General features: G+C 44.5%; 1 protein-coding gene across 1 annotated transcript; it reads left to right on the forward strand.

The window, feature by feature from the left end:
* The first annotated feature begins 13,375 nt into the window (after positions 1 to 13,375).
* On the forward strand, positions 13,376 to 19,617 carry RASD2 (RASD family, member 2). Its single transcript, XM_010140655.1, has 3 exons — positions 13,376 to 13,491; positions 17,163 to 17,442; positions 18,735 to 19,617. The coding sequence occupies exons 2-3, from the start codon at positions 17,172 to 17,174 to the stop codon at positions 19,262 to 19,264; spliced, it is 801 nt and encodes a 266-aa protein (XP_010138957.1). The 5' UTR covers positions 13,376 to 13,491; positions 17,163 to 17,171; the 3' UTR covers positions 19,265 to 19,617.
* Positions 19,618 to 20,163: the final 546 nt, after the last annotated feature.

Consider the following 20,163-nt stretch of genomic DNA (forward strand, 5'->3'; position numbering starts at 1 on the left):
TCCGACTTTCAGCAGTACCAATTTTTATCAGAGGAGAAGCCTCAGCAGAAGGTGGGGTCCTCAACTCTTGAGTCATCAGGGGTGTGATGGTCATGTCATACTCCTAGAGGTTTGGGTTTAGTTCCTGCTCTAAATAAGGCAAAACAGAGATGCCAAAAGCAAGTTTCTCTCTACAGATTTCTGTAGTGGATTCTGGCAGAGTATGACTGAGAAGGCAGGGAGATGTGTCCCTCTGGGAGAAGAGGGTGATCTAATCTGGGCTCCAGGCAAGGAGCCACAGGACACTCCTGTGACAGGATCTTTCTGGTAAAGGGCCCCCTTAAGCTCATTATTCCAAAAGATGGCTGGCCATAGTCACATAAATAGTAGATATTGCCTTTCAAGGCTGTTACAGAAACCAATGCAGGCCAAACTGCTTGTGTTTAGGTTTCTGCCTGACATACATGGCCACTTCGCTACGCAGCCATCCATCCATGGAGTTTCATAATAATATCCATCTGTTCTTTAGCTTGCTTACGAGAAAGGATCGTGGGGTTACAGCGGTAGCAATTAGCACATCTTATTGAGACCGTGTTTAAAAATATTCACTGCCCATCTGTGTGGGGAGAAAAATCCATTTCTGTTAACAAGGTTGTTTTCCTTCCGATGCTTGGTGTCTGCAGTACCTAACTTGGTACGATGAATGTTGGGAGAAGGGGAGAGCTTTACAGCAAGTGGATCGGTGCCTAACTGTGAATGGGACTGGCCAGAATCAACACCAGAGAGTGAGAGGAGAGTTCTGGGTGCAGGAAAGTGGCAGAAGAGCACAAAGAAGGGGAAGTATTTGTAATGTTCCCCTTCCCCTCACCCAAATCCCACTGGAGACAAAGCCTACAATGGTATGGTGCTATGCTCGGGATGTACTAACGGGGCTCACTTGCATCCTGCTGGTCAGAGGGACCTCAGTTTTGCAGAGGACGAGCACTGCGCTGACCATAAATTGGGATCTGCTTCTTTTACAGATGTCCTTAAAGATCTCACAGCAACAGTGCCAGCCATATCCCATAGCCACTGACTCCAGCTCCATCATGCTTGGGCACTATATCTGTGATCATCATTTACTCTCCCTGACAATGGCAGACAACAGAAAGCACTGGAAATGTGAAAGAATTTTGCTGTCCTCTCATTTGAGTGCAGCTTTGGTCATCAGGCCAAATTCAAGAAAATGGCTGGCATGGAGTGCTAGTAAATCCCTGCGTGAGCGGGGAGATTGAGGTGGGGTAGCCTCAATTTGGGGAGGAGAACAATGAGCAGCTCTCCACTGTCCCTCTGCCATCGCCAGCAAGGCGCCTCCTCCAAGAGCCACTCAGCCCATTTTTAAACTTGTCCCCCATTGACTTCCTTCTCAGAGCTGGCGCTTTCCTCCAGCAGCAATGAAGCACCATGAAAGGCCCTTACTGATTCTCCCACAACTCCCTCTAACACCTCTGGGATTTGGCTTCCTAACCATGTCTGTACGCTGGGTTAGGCGCGCTGCTGTTGTCATGGTGGGGAGAAATGCAAAGCAGCCGAGGCTATAGAGACGCTTGAGAGCAGTAACAGGCAGCAAACCATGCTTGGCTGTGTGGTCCATGTACGCCAGCCAGAGAACTAAATGTAAGCTTGGCCTACATTATGCATTCGTCTCTGTCACAGCCTCAGAGGGCAACATCCCCTCTATATAACTCGGTCTCACTGAGTCAGGCTGTTCCTCAGGACAGATACTGGTCATTGAGGAAGGTGGATGCAGTCTGTGTGCAGTAGCAAGGTCAGACAGTTTGAATAAAGCTAAGGGACAGCTCCATCAACACATGCAGATGCAGGCAATATTCTAGGACCTCTCTGCACTGCAGCTATGAGACAGTTAGGCAATGAAAAACCTTTAGCTTAAGCAAGAGTTAGAAACTGTGCTGTAATGTATTTCTTGGCTATTTATGACTATTTGTGTACTCTCAGTAGAGTCAGGACTGACGTGCTGCAGTCTTAGGTCTGCTTAGCTTCCTTTGACAATAGCCAGAGAGGAGGTGACAGTACCTGACATTTCATTCTCATGACGACCCATGATTATCATCTTAGTGTCATAACATGGGGCTGATCGAAAAAATAGACTGAAGGGACCTTACAGACACAAGCCATCACATGTGAGGACCCTTCAGTGCAGGCTGGCTTGCATGCAAGGGTTAGCTTGACTAGGTGCTGGAGAACAGACCATAACATTCTTCCTCACTGGGAGCCCACCAAGTCTGGGCTTGCTTGGGCAGGCTCTAAAAGGAGCAGTGTTCTACTCTGAAGGTGGTGGCACAAGGTGTGACTGTCCCTCCCTTCCCTTTGCAGATCCATTTTCATGAGTCCTGTGGCCCACACAGAAGCCACACGGGACAGCTGTGAGACTGGAGTTGGGGCAGGAGGCTGGAAGACCTCTTAAAGGACATTCAAGGCAGTTCGTGTACATGTTCACTTTCCACAAGTACATCCACCTGCAGAATAGGTGGGATGAACTTGCCAGCTCCCTCTGTCACCTTCCCTTGCTCCCTTCTGTCCAGAGGATGAGAAATGCCTGCAAGTACCCCAAAAGAATGTGTATGCATTCACTTTGCTCCAGCATAATATAACAACAACAACAAAAAAATATATATAACACGTATATGTATATGATATAACAAATGCCCCGAGGCTCTCAGTATCTGGAGTGCTGAAAAACCCCACCCTAGCTACAGATGTTTTCTGTGAAGAAAAATGCTGGCCAGGCACACAGCAGGTAGCGAACTGGCTAGAGCTTTGCCCAGCCAAACAGTCCTCACCCCCTCTGATGATCCACGCTTGAAGAAGCTTGGCCAGGTTCACTGAGAAACATAGCAGGGCAGGTTTGGCAGGCCAAGGCACTGAGGGATATCAAAACGTTAATATCTGGGCAGCCAAGACTTTTTGCTTTCTTGATGGCTGTGTAGGAAGTCCTAGCACCTGCAAGTGGGTGCTAATGGGACACTGAAGATGTTTGTAGCAACGTCAATACTGCCCCACCAAGCATTTTGAGACATGCATCACTTCTTCCCAAATCATGAAACTGGCTTGTAAGTTATTAATATTTATTTTCTGACTGAAAATAGGAATCACCTGCATTTACTTCCAAACCTTTGAATCTGTAGGGTTGATTCAAATCACGCTTACCGAATTTTCTCTGTATGCATGAAAACTTTGGGTTGTTGTCTTTACATTGCTCTCCCTGCTCTAACACAAAAATAAAACTGAGATATTTTTCTCTCAGCACACATGTCCAAATCCGGGAGGACTTGAATCTCATCAGCTGTTAGGAGATTTACCATAAAACCACAAGGATTTGCACCGGTTATTGAGCAGCCATATGCTCTGCTCAGTGCAGTGCCCTTTTGCACCTCTGACCAAGCTGCCTATCTGTCCAGAGTTTACATTAGCTCAGATAGAGCGAGGACATCAGATTTAGTCTCTATTTGCCCTTTTCAGTATTCTCAAATAAAATTTGTCTAGCATGATAAATACAGTTGCTAGTGGAGTCTAAACAACTCATCACTGAGGATGCAATGAACCAAGATGAAAGCAGATCTCAAATCAACCCCAAGAACTGCTATATGCTGGAAGACACTCTTGGGGATTCATTTTCCAAACAAAACCCCTGGCTTCTCTTAACGTTTCCACTTTGCTTGTAGGGAGAGGACAGAAGAGCTGCTTAGCTGTTCACCTGAAAATGTTTAGTGCCTAAAACCTCCATGCTTCCTACTGTCAATGAGAGCAAAACGCTGTCATATATCCTCTTCATCTCATCCTTGGGACTGCAGAATTGTGTTTCTGTGGTGCAGGCTTGGAGCACAGTGTTTTTTAAGGCTGGTCATGCTGAGATCCACCAAGGGCTACAACATAGCTGTCAGGGGATTGTAAGTCATTCTTTTAGTGGTGCACTGTGTACCTGAAGCACCCTTGTTTGGCTGCTGGTGGTGGGCAAATGCGCTGAGCCAGTAACCTTTCTCAGGGCACGCTCTGATGGGTGATAGATGGAGTGAAGGGTGCTTTGGAGGTTCCTGCTGTTGCCCAAAACCTTGTGAAGCCTCCAGAAGGAAATGCAAAGCAAGGGTGAGACTTTGTAGGAAGAAGAAGAAAAAAAAACAACAAAAAACCAGACTTCTGTTTAACTACCAAGGATGTGAGGTGTGGGTTGATGAAGCTTTGTGTGTGCAAGAGGAGGGAAGTGCCCTTTCACACCTTCCCAACCTGCCTGTGGTTGAGTGGTTGTATAAGTCTGAAAGCGCAGAGCCTGAGGTTGCTATGCCAACTTGCATCCTTAATTCCTCCCATCCATCTCCTGTCTGAACAATGTGAGGAGACTGAAGGAGCAGGAGCCCACCCTGGAACAATCCACCAGCAGCAAAGGCTTTGCTCCATTGATGGAGCAGGCTGAAGAGCTCTGGGAGGTGTGTGTACTCATGGCCCTCATGCCTCTGATGAGCGACTGCACCAGAACTGCACCAGTGCTGCTGGTTTGCAGCACTTCTGCTTCGTTATCCCGAGTGCTTTACCTGTGGTGCTCAATTTTGTTTCAAGTCCTCACTGGCAACACTGAGCCTGTGCTGTCACTCATCAAAGGAATCACAGGTGTGCCACAAATCTGTGTGCTTGGTTTCCTTTCTGCAACATTAAAATAGCGTAAAGTGCCTTTCAAAGACACTGAGAAGGAGGAATTGTTATTTCCAGGTGCTTACATAAACTGTCTTCAAGTGCAGAAGTGGAAAAAATTGAACTCCTTAAGTTCTCCCCTACCCCCTCCCTTAAGAAGGGCACTATATAGAACTAATTTGTGTGGTAAAAGGGTAAAACCCTTGAGACAGAACAAAACTGCAATGTGACTTATGTCTGCACCCTGTAGAAGAAGCTTGCAGATGAAGCTGCTCCAAGTTTTTGCACCCTATCCTAATTAGTAGTGATTTCCAGCCCAAATTCTTATGGGTATCCCTTTCCCTTACTTTGTTCAATCTGCTGTATAAATCACAGACTCTTTTCTCTACACTCTGGCACTATCAGGAATGGAAATCCTGATGGGTTAGTTTGCCAGTAATTAGATTTGTCCCTTTTGTTCATTCCACACATGCAGTCGCCCTCTGTTTCGAAGAGAAGTGCAGGTCAGAGCCAATGGGAGCCTTCAGTAATCTGGTAGTCTCATCCGGCACTGAAGACAGAAAGTTTTCCTGCCAATCGGATTGTTGTGAGATTATTTGAAGAGGAAGAAGCTCCTCTGGACTGAGAGAGGATGGGAGCATACAAAGTGACGGAGAAAGTAATGGGTAAACTTATACTCCTGTACACGTCCTCGGAGCCTTCAGCCAGAACCAACACATAGAAAATGCCTTAGATCTGACGTCCTTTGACTCAGCAGCTTGCTTAGTCATTTACACTGGAGTATAAGCCACTTTGATAGGCTTTCATGCCAGAACGATAGCTTTTTACATTACTAAAAGCGGGGTGTCAGGCTAGCGCAGCCTGCAGCTAACCACAGGAAACAGGCTGGTGGCAAGGAAAGGCTGGTGTTACCCTAGGCTTCTGCTGGGCAGAGCATCAGGCTGGAGGCTCAGGGTGGATTGCCCCAGCCTTGAGATCTTGCCCCTGAGGAAGCAGGCTGCCACCGCACTGCTGGCTCCATACAAAAAAGAACTGTTTGTAGCTGTCACTGAAAAATCTGAATTATCCTAATTTCGAGATAATCAGAGAGATTTGTAAGCAGACAAAGCAGGGCGGTTCAGGAACATTTTTCAATCTCACATTAACTAAAAGTTACCCATGCAAATTTGGATCCTATCGGTAAGTGTGTGCAAGTACAGAAGCTTTAGTCAGAGCTCTGATTTTTTTAGTTAAAAAACAAGATGCTAGTCATTTCCGCTGCAGAGAAAAACCTGACCCTGCAGCACCCTAAGTGCTTCTTTCCTCCTACCTAGTTTGTTTTAATCTTATGGTTCTTAAGTCTGTTTCATGATTTTGAGGACCTGACGTATACTTGTGGAGAGATTATAGCAGACAACACCGCCTCTTAAAAACTGGGCCAAAGCTGTTTTGTGCTCTGGTTCCTTTCAAGGACGTGGATGAGGTTATCGACATGTCCATTAGCTACACTTCCCTGGATGGTTTTGGTACTCTGCAGTGAACATTTATTATACACAACAACACAGCGTCAGCTGCGTCACCTCCGTCACCTCCTGGCCATACAGCTGATGCCCGAGACTGGGGACGAGTTGAGGAGGACTCTATTTCCAGCCCTGCAGCCTGAAGGCTATTATTTGCACGGCCCTTTGCAGACAGATACAACTCATTCTGCTCATGATCCAAACTGGCCAAAAGCTATATAGTCTCTCAACAGAACCAATCAACTCATGCTCAACAGCTCTTTAGTGATGGCTGCTCAGTTTTCAGTTAGTTTGGAGCGTGGGCAGAGGGAGCTCATGTCTGGAGACGTCCACCCTGAATCACCTGGGAGTATCTGCTTAAAACATGTATGCACATTCAGTTCCTCCATTTGCAAACTGCTAAAAGACATATGTTCCTGCTTCGTAGGAAGGACTGAGCCTACCTTCCTACATATGTTCCTACAATGCATTGGGAAATCAGCAAAAAAAGTTGCACTAAGAGAATCACCATTATTACTGTAATGGATTTCACTTGGGTCTGAGTACCTGATTGCAATCCTCTGACGGGGGAAACACAACAAGAACAAAAAGAAATGTAAAGGAACAATTCTCACCTGTTCTTCCGTCTGCTAGGATTCCCTTTCACTGTCTTCCTTTGATGATAAATAAAGGTGTATAATATCTCTCAAATCAAAGGAATGAGGCATTTTTTAATCCCCCAAACTTTCTTATTTTCTCAATAAACAGAACAGTAAAAAAAATGCCATAATAGCCCAGGTTCTAGCATAGGACTGGTCCTTTAGATAGAGGGCACAGAAACAACTAACTCAGTATGAGGACACAGTGCCCTAATTTACTGCCATGTTGCTGTTCTTGTACATAACCCCAGTGAAACCAAGTGCCAGGTAAAACCTGCGCAGAATCATGCAGATGCTGAGCCAGAGCCACCATGAAGCTTCAGGGTGGCAACCCAAGAAGCTCACTTAGTACCAGGCAGCTTTGGTGCTCAGGCTCTGGCTCCAGGAAGACAGCCAAGCGAATCATCTGAGCAATCAGCTCAAAGTTGTTCAGTCCACCCACATGGCTTCAGGCAGCAGAGGTGGATTTAGAGAAGACTGTCTCCTAGGCATAAAAAGACAACAGTGTTGACAGAGTGGTGCTAGAAGGATGTACCTGTAAAAATCATCAGGCTTTGCAGTTGAATTAACCTCTGTTTGCTGGAGGGACAGGTGTAGATGGAAGGTGTTGGTGGAGTATGAATGAGAGAAACCTGATTCTTAGAATAGGGGTGTGTATATGGACCCAGCTGATCCCACACATAGTGGAATCCAGACCCAGACTTGGAATTGCCACTTCTTAACAGAGACCAAAATGGAATAGGTGGTCACAGGCAGCATCATATGTGTTGCAGAGGACTCTGGCTTGTCAGTCTCTGTTTCATCCATTTTTTATTCATCTTCTGTTCCTATGCCATTTGTTTTGTCTTTGTTTTCAGCCATAACTAATGAGCCTTCATTGTGCTTTTGATCAGAAAATTTTCTGTGAAGACTTAACAGGGCTTTGCTTCACAGTCATCTTCACATTCTCCCAGTTCCTCTTTCCCCTCTGCTCTCCTTAGCGGTTTGTATTCCATCACAGGTAAAAAATCTTGAAGAGACAATTATCAGCCCTGGTAAGAGGGTTAGAATGGATGGTAAAAGAGGACAAGAGCACATCTTGGGGAGCCAAGTAACAGCAGTGGGGCCACAGCTGTAGAAATGGCCCCAAAGGGATCATCTCCCTCCGTGTCTTTTGGAATTACTGGGATGGTGTCAGCCAGAGGACATCTTTGGGAGACTTTTGAAGAAGCCCCTTCCCACCAGCCCCTTCCTGTTCAGCATGAGATAGTTGCACTGGCTCCCTCCCAGGCGGGCAGTTATCTGTCTGGACACTGGGCCCAGGAGCAGCTAGGGAAATGGGATGCTGAACAGAGACTGGAAGTGGTGATGAGTGCCTACACCCAGTCCTTCCCGAAAGGCTGACACAGCGGCACTCTGTAGTGATTGTCAGGTGAATGCATCACTTGTCTTCTGCTCCGGCAGGATCATAGGATACGTGGATGGATGTGGTGGGGTTGATTTTCCTCCGCCAGAGCCTGGGTATTCACTGAGGGTAAGGAAATTAATAGTACGCTGTGGGCGTTTTTTCCCCCTGTGCTCTACCTTGAAGCTTTTTTGAATAAAGGGGGGTTTTTAAGCTTTAATTTTGCTTCTTAGCAATTTGTCGAAGCTGAGGGAGATTTAAAAAGTTTCAACAGTGAGATGAAAATGAAAGGCTGTATGCATCTCTGGTGGGGAAATCTAGACATGCTGTGTCAGTGAAAAAGGAGAGGAGGGGCACTACAAACGCAGTCTTTTCTCAAAAATATTTAATTCAAATGCAATTTAAAAAATTGTTAACAGCGAATGCAGCAAGTAGGAAGTGACTTGGATGTTTTTCACAGCAAAGCAATGCTTTTTCATTTTGCAGGATCTCTGTAAATATTATTAAACCATTTTACACCCTGGGATGCTGAGAAATTACAGTCATACACAAATTCAGTTACAGGACTGGGGATATAAGTCAGACCACCACTTTCTCAAATGTATGCCTTCTCCAGCTGTATTCTCTCAAGTATTACTGTTCTCACTCATAACTGATAATCATTACTTATTTTCCCAGTCACTGCAGCACCCTTGGAGAGCCCTTCACTGAGCTGAAATGCCCAGGGGGTACAGGAAATGAAGGGGCAGTAATATTTGTGGCTGCTCGTCTACTTGCTGTTTAGAATATGACTTGGTACCTGCAGTTTACCGACTCCTGAAGATTAACTTTTCAGCATGGCTTGAAGGGAGAGCCACCAAGCAGGAGAAATTAGTGTGGGAGGGAGGGAATGTGAGTGCATGGAAAAATGAGCCTGCTTTACTGAATAATGAGGGAAGTGAAAATGAATGGGGAAAGACAGAGAAAAGCTGGTTTAAATATTTAATCTCTGTTGCATTTGCTTTTGAAGAGCAGACAAAAGCCTTGGAACATCTTTTGTCTTGAACTAATTCTGACCCAAGCTCAGTGACATGGAATTGTCACTTCCGTCATTCACCTTAAGCTGGAGAAAAACAGATTGGTCCTGCTGCATCAGGACCATCACACCAGTCTCTAGCCAGCTGCAGCTGGTACCTGGAGCTGCAGAAGATACAAATTACTCATGACAGTAACACCTCTGCCCCACGAGCCCACACTGCCCCAGATCCTTGTGCAGGGGTGGTCAGTGTGGGTGCTGTCTGGGAGCTCCACCTTTCTTCAGAGAGGAGGAAGCTGCTCTGAGGGGTCTGAGGAGCAGTTGCCTGCTCGTGTGTCCCACCATAGAGCAAGTCACTTCACTTTAGGTCTTCACCAGCGTTTGGAGCCAGGTGGTTAGAGCAACATGACAGCAGTATTTTCCCCTCGTCTCTCCCCTTTCCTATGTAAATCCTTTTAATCAGCCTCTCCCTGCAACATTTGTCTTCCTCTTCCCTTGGCCTGCCCTCTCAAGTCCTTGCTCTCATCACCCATGGTCTAGGCAGAGCAAGAATAAGCACAACTGTCTTGTCCACTGGCCACAGGTGCACCATCTCCAGCACCTTCTGCAGCTGAGGCAGCCCCATGGATGAGCTAGCAGAACCCTCATGCCAGCCTCATGCCAGATATGACAGCTGTGTGTGTTGATGAGCTGCTGCATCAAGAAGGTCATTTGCTTTCAGTTAGTCCTCTATAAACCATGTTGTTCAGTTGCTCTAACTCATCTGCCATGTATTCTATTTCTCTTGTCTCTCACACTGGACACCCATACTCAAGGACTGCACCACCATGGTGCAGCCATGGCCAGTGACATCCAATGAGGCAGGCACAGCCCCTCATAGTGGTTGTCGTTCTCTGCAGCCACAGCCTGACAAGGCTGCAAGACAACCTTAGCCAGATAAAAACATCATTGAGGCTTTCTTCACAGACTGGAGGAGTAGGAAGGAGAAACGCCTCCAGAGACCAATTCATTGTATGCCTGGCTTTTAAATTGGTGAATATCTGTAAGCTCTGAGAAAGGCTGATGGTTTCTGGCTAACCAGAGGAAACTGTTTAGATTGGGAACTGTTTCTCTTGGCAGTGGCTTTGACCCTCTGATCCATTTATTCCCTTTATAACCCTAAAAGCAAAGAGATGCTAGTCTCATCCCTAATTCTCACATGGGGGCAGGTATAAGTGACTTCTCCACCAGAACCCCCCAGGATATCTTTGGGAAAGCAGTGGGGTTTTGAGCTCTGGTCTCCTGAGCCCTGAGGGAAGTCTAGCCTTTTGTCAACTCCTGAACGGGGACCACACCAGAAAAAAGCAAAGCAAAAAACAAAACAAAACAAAACAAAACAAAAACAAAAACAAAAACAAAAACAAACAACCCAAGAAGCTACTGCAACATCTCTTGAGCCTCTAAAAGATGTTCATAGTTAACAATTCTCTTACAAAGTAATTTATTATTTTATAAGCTGTTTGTGAAGCGATCAAATAAACCCAACATGTTTATTTTATTTTGATATAACTTGAGGAACTCGATTGGCTACTTTAAATGCTAGAGAAGACAACAGAGTGGGAGTTCGGGCTGGGCAAAGGCAGCTAGGCAGGAGTTTTTAACTTGGTTTACAAAAGAGCTTGAGTAGGCTGAGATTCCAGGCTGATGAGATGGCCTCCACATGACTACAGTTCTCTCTTTTTTGGCAGAGAACCCGTACACTTGAATATGTGAGCTATAGGGATGAGAGAGGAATTTATTCTCTCACTACAGGTCTTGACTTTGCTGATTTTTGTAGCAATTCCTCCCATGGCAATGGCAAGAGGATGCTGGTCATGCTACTTGGATCTAAGCTACACAAATCATTGACCAGACACCAAAGATGGCAGCATTTGGACAAGGTTTGATCTGAATCAATGACTTACTTAGGAATTGAAAGCATCATACCTTATTTCAAAAACTTTTCTGAACTGTAAAAATACTCCTTTACTTTCTGCCAAAGGGTAAAGATTCAGGAGTGGACAAAGAAGTCCTGGTACTGTGGTCTGAAGTATAGCCGAGTTCAGATCATGACCCATTACCAGAAGCCAGTGGTTTTTCAGGGGTCCTGTGCCAAAGCCATGCTCTGCCTTCCATATTTAAAGCTGTCTGCACTAGGAGGAAACCAGGAGCTGCTGCTTTCCAATTCTGTCCATGGTGGTTTGACTTTTTGTTAGCCTGGGAGCCCCAGATCCACCTCCTGCTCAGGCCTGACGTTAGTGGGAGCTGCTGCCTCTTGACAATGGTTACAGCAGGATGCAAGTCATAGCCTGTGTTGTGGCCTTCAAAGTCCATTAGCAGAGAGACACGTACAGGCGCATCAGACCATGTGCCTGCAATAGCCATGGCACCTTCCTCAATGGCCGCTTGAAGGCCGCTGTGCAGCGCCAGGAGTGTTGGTGAAGGAGGGAAGAACTGTTCTGAGGGTGACAACAGGAACCTCATTATGCTTGGAGGAGAAGGAGGAAGAGCAAAGCATCCCAGGAATTCCTCAAAAGCTGCAGGAATTGTTGGGGAGGGCGGATCTGGAGATGAAACAGACAAGGTAGCTGGAGGAATCTTTGTGTTCAATGACAAGTAAATTTGCTCAAAGAAATAGAGAGAGAATTGTGGGAGACTGGAAACTACATTTGGGTTTGGGACATTGTGCTCCCCTCCAATTTCTTGTTGACAAAAACTTCAAAATCTCAGTGGTTTTCTTCCTCTTTTCATTTTTCCCCTTCAATTAGGAGTTTTAATATTTAATGCTGAAATACTTCATTTCACATCATTCAAAATCAATCTTTTTGACATCTTTTAGAAGAGACTTGTAGATCTAAATTATTACTTCAGCTCAAAAAGGAGAAAAAATCAGAGCCAGTAAGCAGTGAAATAAACTGCAAGCACAATTTTTCCCTTCGGGTTGAACAAACTCCTTGAATTCACCCTATATTTTCTCTGTTTCTCTTTTTCTGACCCTCAATCCTCTACACTTTCAGTTTGTTTGAGTTTCCTTACATTTTTATTACCCACCTCAAATTTAGTTTTCCATTTATTTAAATATTAATAAAAGAACAGCAGTTACACATTATTCTTATTTCTTAATCAAACCAACCAGCAAACCTAACATAATGCCTTAGAGGTTGAAGCAACAGGAGAAAGTATTCCATCCGGCAAAAGAATTACAGGAATTATGGACAGAAAGCCCCTACTTGGGAAATGAGTCAGTCTGCTTCTGTCTAGCAGAACAGATCAGCACAGAAGTATAGATCCTTCAGAAACAGCTTACGAATTTACAGCTCGCAAAGTAAGTGAAGTCTCTGCGTCTCTCGTACACATACGGTAACTCATTCCCCACACATGCATACATAGAGGTCTCTGGTGGGAAGACTGGGAATGTGCAGTCTGCAATGCATATGAACTTTCTGTTCAGAGGAGAAAAGAAAAGATTTTTTCCAACAGCCACAAAATCCCACCCCCTCGGCACCCCTCCTTTCCCTCTGTCTGACACTGACTTCAAGGGAGGAGTTGAGCCAATTATCTGTGAGTCCTACAGAAGGAAAATCTGCAATTTGCCAGTAGTTGTGAGAGAGAGAGGGAGAAAGGCAGGGAGGGAAGATAAAAGACTTAATTGGCAAATGTAAAGAAAAGCCTCTTCTGTCTTAGAAAGAGAATATTTTAAAGGAAATCTCAAACCAGGAAAAAGAAGCTCATGGTGGGGGGCTGCCAGGCAAGACCTGGGGAAGTGTAGGTTCACCACAGACAACTTCCATGCCCCCACTGATTTTTCCCCATAGGGTCTGAGGCGGTGTAGAGGCAGGGTGGGCCAGCTGGATGCACCCACAACCCTGCATGCCTGACTCCAGAGACCCTTTACCCCCAACAGAGCCTAGAAAGCACAACTTGCAAGAAAAGCCAGTGGGAGTGGGAGAGACTCTGCCTCCTCTCAAACTGAGGCTGTGAGAAGAGCTTATCTTACCAACAGGAAAAGCTGTCACTGGTTCCAAGACCCTTCTTTAGCCCATGTCAGTCGCCTGATCCAGTACTTACCATCCATGGGGGAATGCCCTCTGGAGCCCTGCAGTACTTTCCAATCCTGCTAAGTTCCCAGGAAATACTGGTGAAGAACTGAGCCCAGAGAAATCAACGTGGGATCCACAGGACAACATCCTTTTACAGCAGCAGCCACCTCTGATTAAAATACCAGCTTCATCAGACTGCAACAAGACCAAGGACTGCCCCTCCAAGGAAAGAAAGGTAAGAGAATAGCATGGAGTTTGGGATGAAAGTAGGAAACAAACATTTCACAGGAGTGACTGTGGCATGCATGACAATTACAGGGATACTAGTGGATTAACAAGTGATGAGTCTGTTATGCCTGGTACAGTTTGTGTCTGCCTATGTCCGTTTTAGCTGGAAGCAGTGAATTACATTGGGATGGCAGAGACACAAACAGTAGCTGAAGACTGTGGAGTGCAAGAGAGGTAGTTCAAAGTCTGTGCATGGATAAGGATTGGTAGGGAGCATAATCCCTGACGGGAGGATGGAAAACTAAGGTGTAAAAGCTCTAGGCAGGTTGAATAAAGAATGTCTTCCTTAGATCTCTCTCCAGATGCTCAGGATCAAATTTGTCAGCACCTCACTGGAATTCAGATAAAAGCAGATGCATTGTCATTCACTCTGATGTCTGCCTACGAAACAAGCAGTAGTGGTTAACAGGTAGAAGATGACACAGGGAGTCAAAACAAATGGAGTTCAGTGTTGATTTTGGACATCTGTTTCAGCTCTCTCTGGGTGTGTGAGCCTTTCTCTTTATTAAGTGGAGATAACACTCATTGTCTACATTTCTATGACATTTTTAATACTCTGTGCTGTACCAATATGAAAGTTTCTAGCATCAAGCCAGTGCATAAAACAGAAGATACCACTGAGGATTAATCTATGCTTAAGTATTTAATAAACTTGAAGGAAAAGATGTAGATTAAAGCCAGCTGGAGGTTGTTTGTCTCCTCATTCTCTTCTGATTGATTTTGCTTTATTTAGTACATGAACATGTGGTCTCTTTCTGTTTCCTTTCTTCTGCCTTTAATCTTTTCCAATGTAAGAGTGCCTGTGCACCCCTCACCCCTGGGCGTGAAGGCTGAAGTTTCATTCCTTTTCTGAGGAGGAAATAAGACAGATTGTATTGAACCAGAGAAAAACTGGAGTAGGGGGTAAGAAGAGAGAGCAAAAAATATAAATATAAGCTCCTGGTTCGACAGCACGCTCTGAGTCAGACATGCAGCAGAGGTGATGAGTAGCAACTCCATGAATCAAAGTGCTGAAAAGCATCTTTTGACTTCACGTGAAATGAAATGCGGTCAGGAAAGCACAAGAATTCTCCTGACTGAACATCTTAACAGGTGGAACAAGGACATCATAAAGTGATTACTTAGTATCTTAAAATGTGCATGTCCTCACAACCCTTCTTCCCCTTCAGTGCATCTAATTCCTTGGGGTCAAGCATCCCGAAATGAGCATGTGCCTGCACATAGGATTTTGCCTTTGATGGGGGTGGGAGGCAGTGTAATTTAATGACCAGAGATGCAAGGGTGAGGAAAGGTGGAAAGGAGAAAGACTTTGAAAAGTAAGATTCCCGGAGTCCGTTCACACTTCCCATTTATTGCCTTTGGGCGGTTACTGAGCTTCCCTGTGCCTTTGTCTCCCCATCTGTGGGTAGCTGTGATAGCAATTCCTTCTCCAAGCTGTACAGTGGCATTAACTGAGGTTCAAAGCAGTAGAATTCATTTCAAGGCGGAGGACAGAACTGCTTCTTGCACTAAAGGTGCAAGCAGTTGAAGTGACACAGTCCTCTTCCTTTGCTGTGTGATGGAAGTGTCTCTAACCACCAGCAGCTCAGCGTTTACCTTTCAGTCAGCAGTATAATTGCAGGATTGTGGCTTGTAAAGCTGCTGGCCAGGATCAGGTCACTCACTGTGCACATTCTGTACAGGACATATAAGGCATTTGCTTAAAGAGCATAACTGTGCTCACTCCCAGATGCTGCTGCACCAAATTGTACAATACTGATCAGCAGCAGGTGGGAATCAACACGGTCCACTTGCTCTCATGCAGAGATGGGTCCTGTTCTAAACAAAACAGGGTCCAGTCCATGTACCAGGTGTGCTTCTTGCTGTCATTCCCACCGCAGCAATCCCAACAGTATCATAACTCTTCATGTGTGTGTCCATCCAGATTTATGTCCTGACATCGCTCTCTGGCTCTGATATTATGCCATCCTGCCCACTGAATAGAATTCAGAGTGTAAGCTGCTCTTAAGGAAAGCATTGCATTTTCTTCTGTGCTTTAGATTGGGCTGAATGTGCTGTTAGTGCGCAGCAAATCATAGCAATAATAATAAATAGTAGTGTTTTGCTGTTGCCTTGGGCTACAGCAGAGCACTTGTAATGATGCTGGATCATAATTCCAGGGACTTTTTTTGTTTAGCAGTGACCATATCTTCATTGCTGCTTTGGTGCTTAGCACATGTTAAACAAAGTAAAAGATTGTAAGCTTTTGACTGAGATAAGTGTCAGCTACATAAAAGCTGGGGAGATGAAATTCACTCAAGGGAAAGATAGGAATCCAGATCTGGACCCAGAAATGGTATTTCAGTGTACATAAAGTACTCGCATCGTGGTATTAAATAAACAGCACCTAAGTTAAATAAACGGCACAGCGGGAGCCTGATTATTCTTTAATAAGATCCTAGTAACCAAAATAAACTCTGTCAAAAATGTGCCTTCTTCACTTTAATGGTTTGTTTTCCCCATACAGGGGTTATGTTTTTTTTCCTTCCGGCACACAATTCACATGAACTGGTACATGAAAAATGTCTGAGCAACCCTCTTTGTTTTTTCCATCAAAATTTTCTGTATCTATCTCAGTGCTATGCCAAAATGCAATCTCCAAGGTCTTGAGACTCATTTTAGTTGTCAGGAGTTGGAAGCCTTGTCTAATAGCTATTTAAGATGCTGTCCTTCATCTTTTCTTCTGCTTATACTTAGCACTCCCAAAGACTGACACTCACAGCAGCTGAGTATGTACAAAGACTGGAACTATGAAATTTACATTTCTGCAGTTCCATCCACCTGCTGCAGTGCTGATAGTTTATTGACAGGGAGTTCCCATACCACCAGTCCGAACAGCAAGATCAAAATCTGGTTTCTAAAAGGTCACTGAAGGCACAGATATTTGAATTAATCACTAGTCAGTGCTATTTTATGGCTCAAACCCCTTGCATCAGAAGTGAAGGTTGTATGGGACCAGTTAACTAAAGTTACCGGGATGTCTATCTTCCACTGACGTCCAGCACAATTCTTGCTTCTGTCTGACTTTTGGCTGATCTCAAAACTGACTACTAAGCACAGCTCCTGTCTAGGCAATCAACCAAAGCAATTTATGTCCTAATGGCAACCGCAGTGGATGCAGCATATTGGGAAATCTGACCTCTGTGTTTATGTATCGAAATGAGAACCAAGCTCTCTGAAAAATCCGGTAATGTCTAAGTGACGCAGATGGTGGGAAGGAACCTGGTGTCTTAAGCTGAAGCACAGCTGATAAAATTAGCCCTTAATGTTTAAATGAAACAGCAAATTACAATTCAAAATCATGCTATTTTCAGTGTAAATGCCGTCATTTTTACAAGTCTTTAAAAGAAAAGAAAAAACCCAACAACAATAACAACAAAAAAACCCCCCACTCCCTGGAAAAGAGACTGAAAAAATCTTAAGCATTTCTACTGAAAAGATTTCTATATGGGCCATTGATCTACTAACCAGGACTATACTCCAGAGAGCTCTTTGACAATCTTGTGGTAAGGAGTTCCCCTACTCCATCCTCCATTTAGTTTCTGAACTTCCCTCCAACATTGCTATTTCCTCTTTCAGGACAGAGCAATGATGAAGACCATGTCTGGTGGAAACTGCACCCTGAATGTGCCAGCCAAGAACTCGTACCGCATGGTAGTGCTGGGAGCCTCCAGGGTGGGGAAAAGCTCCATTGTCTCACGTTTTCTCAATGGCCGGTTTGAGGACCAGTACACTCCCACCATTGAGGATTTTCATCGCAAGGTCTACAATATCCGGGGAGACATGTATCAGCTGGACATCCTGGACACCTCTGGAAATCACCCTTTCCCTGCTATGAGGAGGCTTTCCATCCTGACAGGTGAGAAGGGGCGGGGTGGGGAGGGAGGGAAGGGAGAGGGAGGAAGATTGCAGATGGGGAACAGTGAGTTAAAGATCATGAGGATAGACATTGGCTTGAAAACTGTAGCCTGGAGATGACTGTTTCTGGGGTGGTAGCTAAAGGGACTGCTTGATTTTGTTGCAAGATGCACGGGATGGGATGCTGCAGGCACTACAGGGAGTACACTAGCCACAGAGGAAAGGCCCACTGGGTGAAGGTCTGAAATTGAGATTTCCCCTCTAGTTTCTTTCCCCCCCCACCTTCGCCTCCTGCTCTGTATTTTTTATTGCAGTCACAAATAAATGGCTGAATAAGCATGTCATTATAAGGCACAAGCAGTAGAAAAACAAATGTAAAATGCACAGGAAGAGACTTCCACACAAGAAAATCTCAAAGATTATTTTTTCCAAAAATTTTCAGTCTGATTCCCTTGATTTGATATTCCAGCGAAAGGATAGCTCTACTTCTTCCCTTTCTCCTTAGTCTATGGTTAATCAAATGTGTTAAAGGGGGAAAAAAGGAAAAGCTGGGCTCGTTTTATACACTCTCATTGTCAAGCTGTTACTGTTGTGAGCTAAGATGAATTCTTTAATTGTGAAAGTGGTGGTGGAGCTATATTCAGCCACAGCTCACAACAAACCTACTTTCTGGATTTGCTCTCTACCCTTCTACCTAGCCAATGAAACATGACATTCATATCTGACCAGGCTAGTGTCCACATTCAGTGAGGTTCTAGGGCCAGTTTCATGAGCTTTTGACCCTGAAAGCTCTCTTAGCATGTCCCACATGAATGTCATTCACCAAGCAATGATTTGCATTATTTTATATTTGCAAAAGTCAGGAAATGTCAAAAGGAAATGTCAGGAGATTTGTGTCATTTATGTATTTCTTTTTTTCCACGGTCTGTTTCTCTTGACCAAATTACATGACAGCAGAGCACTGCATATTGGGAAATCTCTCATTCCTGACTTAGGTGTTCAGGACTGACTAGCTGTAAATCTTCAGCTCAGGTGTTGCTTCATGTATTGTGTAATCAAAAGGCCAAGGCTGAGTGGTTACCAGCAATCCACACTTCCTGGTGACAGAACAGGCTGTGTTTTACACAGAAATACAAATGAAAGGAAGAAAAAGAAAAGCAATGCAGCACAGCATTTCCAAAGATAGTAAAATGGGCAACAACTTGCAAATAAACCTCTTGCCTTTTTAAAAACTAGCTCCTCTGACACAGGCTGAAACCAACAAGCCTTTACAGTATATTTTTTTAATTGCAGGGGACGTTTTCATCCTGGTGTTCAGCCTGGACAACAGAGAATCCTTTGATGAGGTCAAGAGGCTCCAGAAACAGATTCTTGAGGTCAAATCCTGCCTGAAGAACAAGACCAAGGAATCAGCTGACCTCCCCATGGTGATCTGCGGCAACAAAAATGACCACAGTGAAATCTTACGCAAGGTTCGCTCAGATGAAGGTGAGAACCTTGTCTCCAGTGATGAAAACTGTGCTTACTTTGAAGTTTCAGCCAAGAAGAACACCAACGTGGATGAGATGTTCTATGTCCTCTTCAGCATGGCCAAGCTACCTCATGAGATGAGCCCTTCCCTCCACAGGAAAATCTCCATCCAGTATGGTGACACTTTCCAACAGAAATCCTTCCGGATGCGCCGAGTCAAGGACATGGACGCCTACGGCATGATCTCTCCCTTTGCTCGCCGGCCAAGTGTCAACAGTGACCTGAAGTATATCAAATCAAAAGTTCTCAGGGAAGGTCAGTCCAGGGAGAGAGAGAAATGCACAATCCAGTGAAGGGAGCTTGCACTTCTGCCTGAAGTTATCATCTACATGCAGTGCCTTAAAGAAAAACGGTCTGTGGAAGCACAGAATGGGCTCATGGGTTCATTGAGAAAACCCAACACAGAGAAAGGATAATTCTTCCCACAGATTCTGCTGACCCACGAATGTAAATAACAACATCCATGTAAATGACTGGGAAAAATCATATGCCTGAGATATGAGTGCATTTCTCTGTCTTTGTAATGTAGTTCCACTTTATTCCCCTTTTTGTTAAAGAATACAGACCCGAGGAGTAAGGACATTTCAACCTATCCTTACAAAGAAAGTAGGTAAGAAATGCACAGAAGGCATTAACAGTTACCCAGCATGCAGCTCTTGCTAAGAGAGAAGGTTATGTGTGTGCGTACGTGTATCTGTGTGTGTGTGTGAGTGTGCACACACATGTGTGGAGCACTCCTTTAAAAAAATGAAACTTGCATTTCAAAGGGCAACAGTCTTTACTGAGGATTTCCAGATTGGGAATGGACTCTATATACGAACACACAACTATAAATCCCTTCTGAGGAAACCTGCATTAAGAAAAATTTGATTTTATGTTTGCTGGGACAGTTATCATTTGACATCGACACGAATGTTGTTTTGTATTATAAATTTTATTTGGATTTTTGGTTTTTTTATTGTCTGGAGGTGGATTCTTAGCAAAATCAGATGGCAAGTGTGTTTGATAGCAAAACAGTGTCTACTTTCCAGCAGTGAAAGGTGTGTTTCTTTTGTAAAACTATGTAATACGTACATTGATTGAAAGTGAAATTGTCCTGCAAAAAGCCAATACATTTGACTGCTTTGCAAACCCGGTGTGATATTGTTTCTGAAATCAGCCACACTGATTTTGAATACCATAACAGGAATGC

Source organism: Buceros rhinoceros, unplaced genomic scaffold (genome assembly GCF_000710305.1).
Source record: "Buceros rhinoceros silvestris isolate BGI_N320 unplaced genomic scaffold, ASM71030v1 scaffold13267, whole genome shotgun sequence".
In the NCBI taxonomy this organism is placed as follows: domain Eukaryota; kingdom Metazoa; phylum Chordata; class Aves; order Bucerotiformes; family Bucerotidae; genus Buceros; species Buceros rhinoceros.

Bases quoted from the DNA above. Each gene is read 5' to 3' on its own strand.
- RASD2 (XM_010140655.1), top strand. From the start codon at position 17,172: ATGATGAAGACCATGTCTGGTGGAAACTGCACCCTGAATGTGCCAGCC. The intron at 17,443-18,734 runs GTGAGAAGGGGC...TTTTAATTGCAG, and splicing joins GAGGCTTTCCATCCTGACAG to GGGACGTTTTCATCCTGGTG.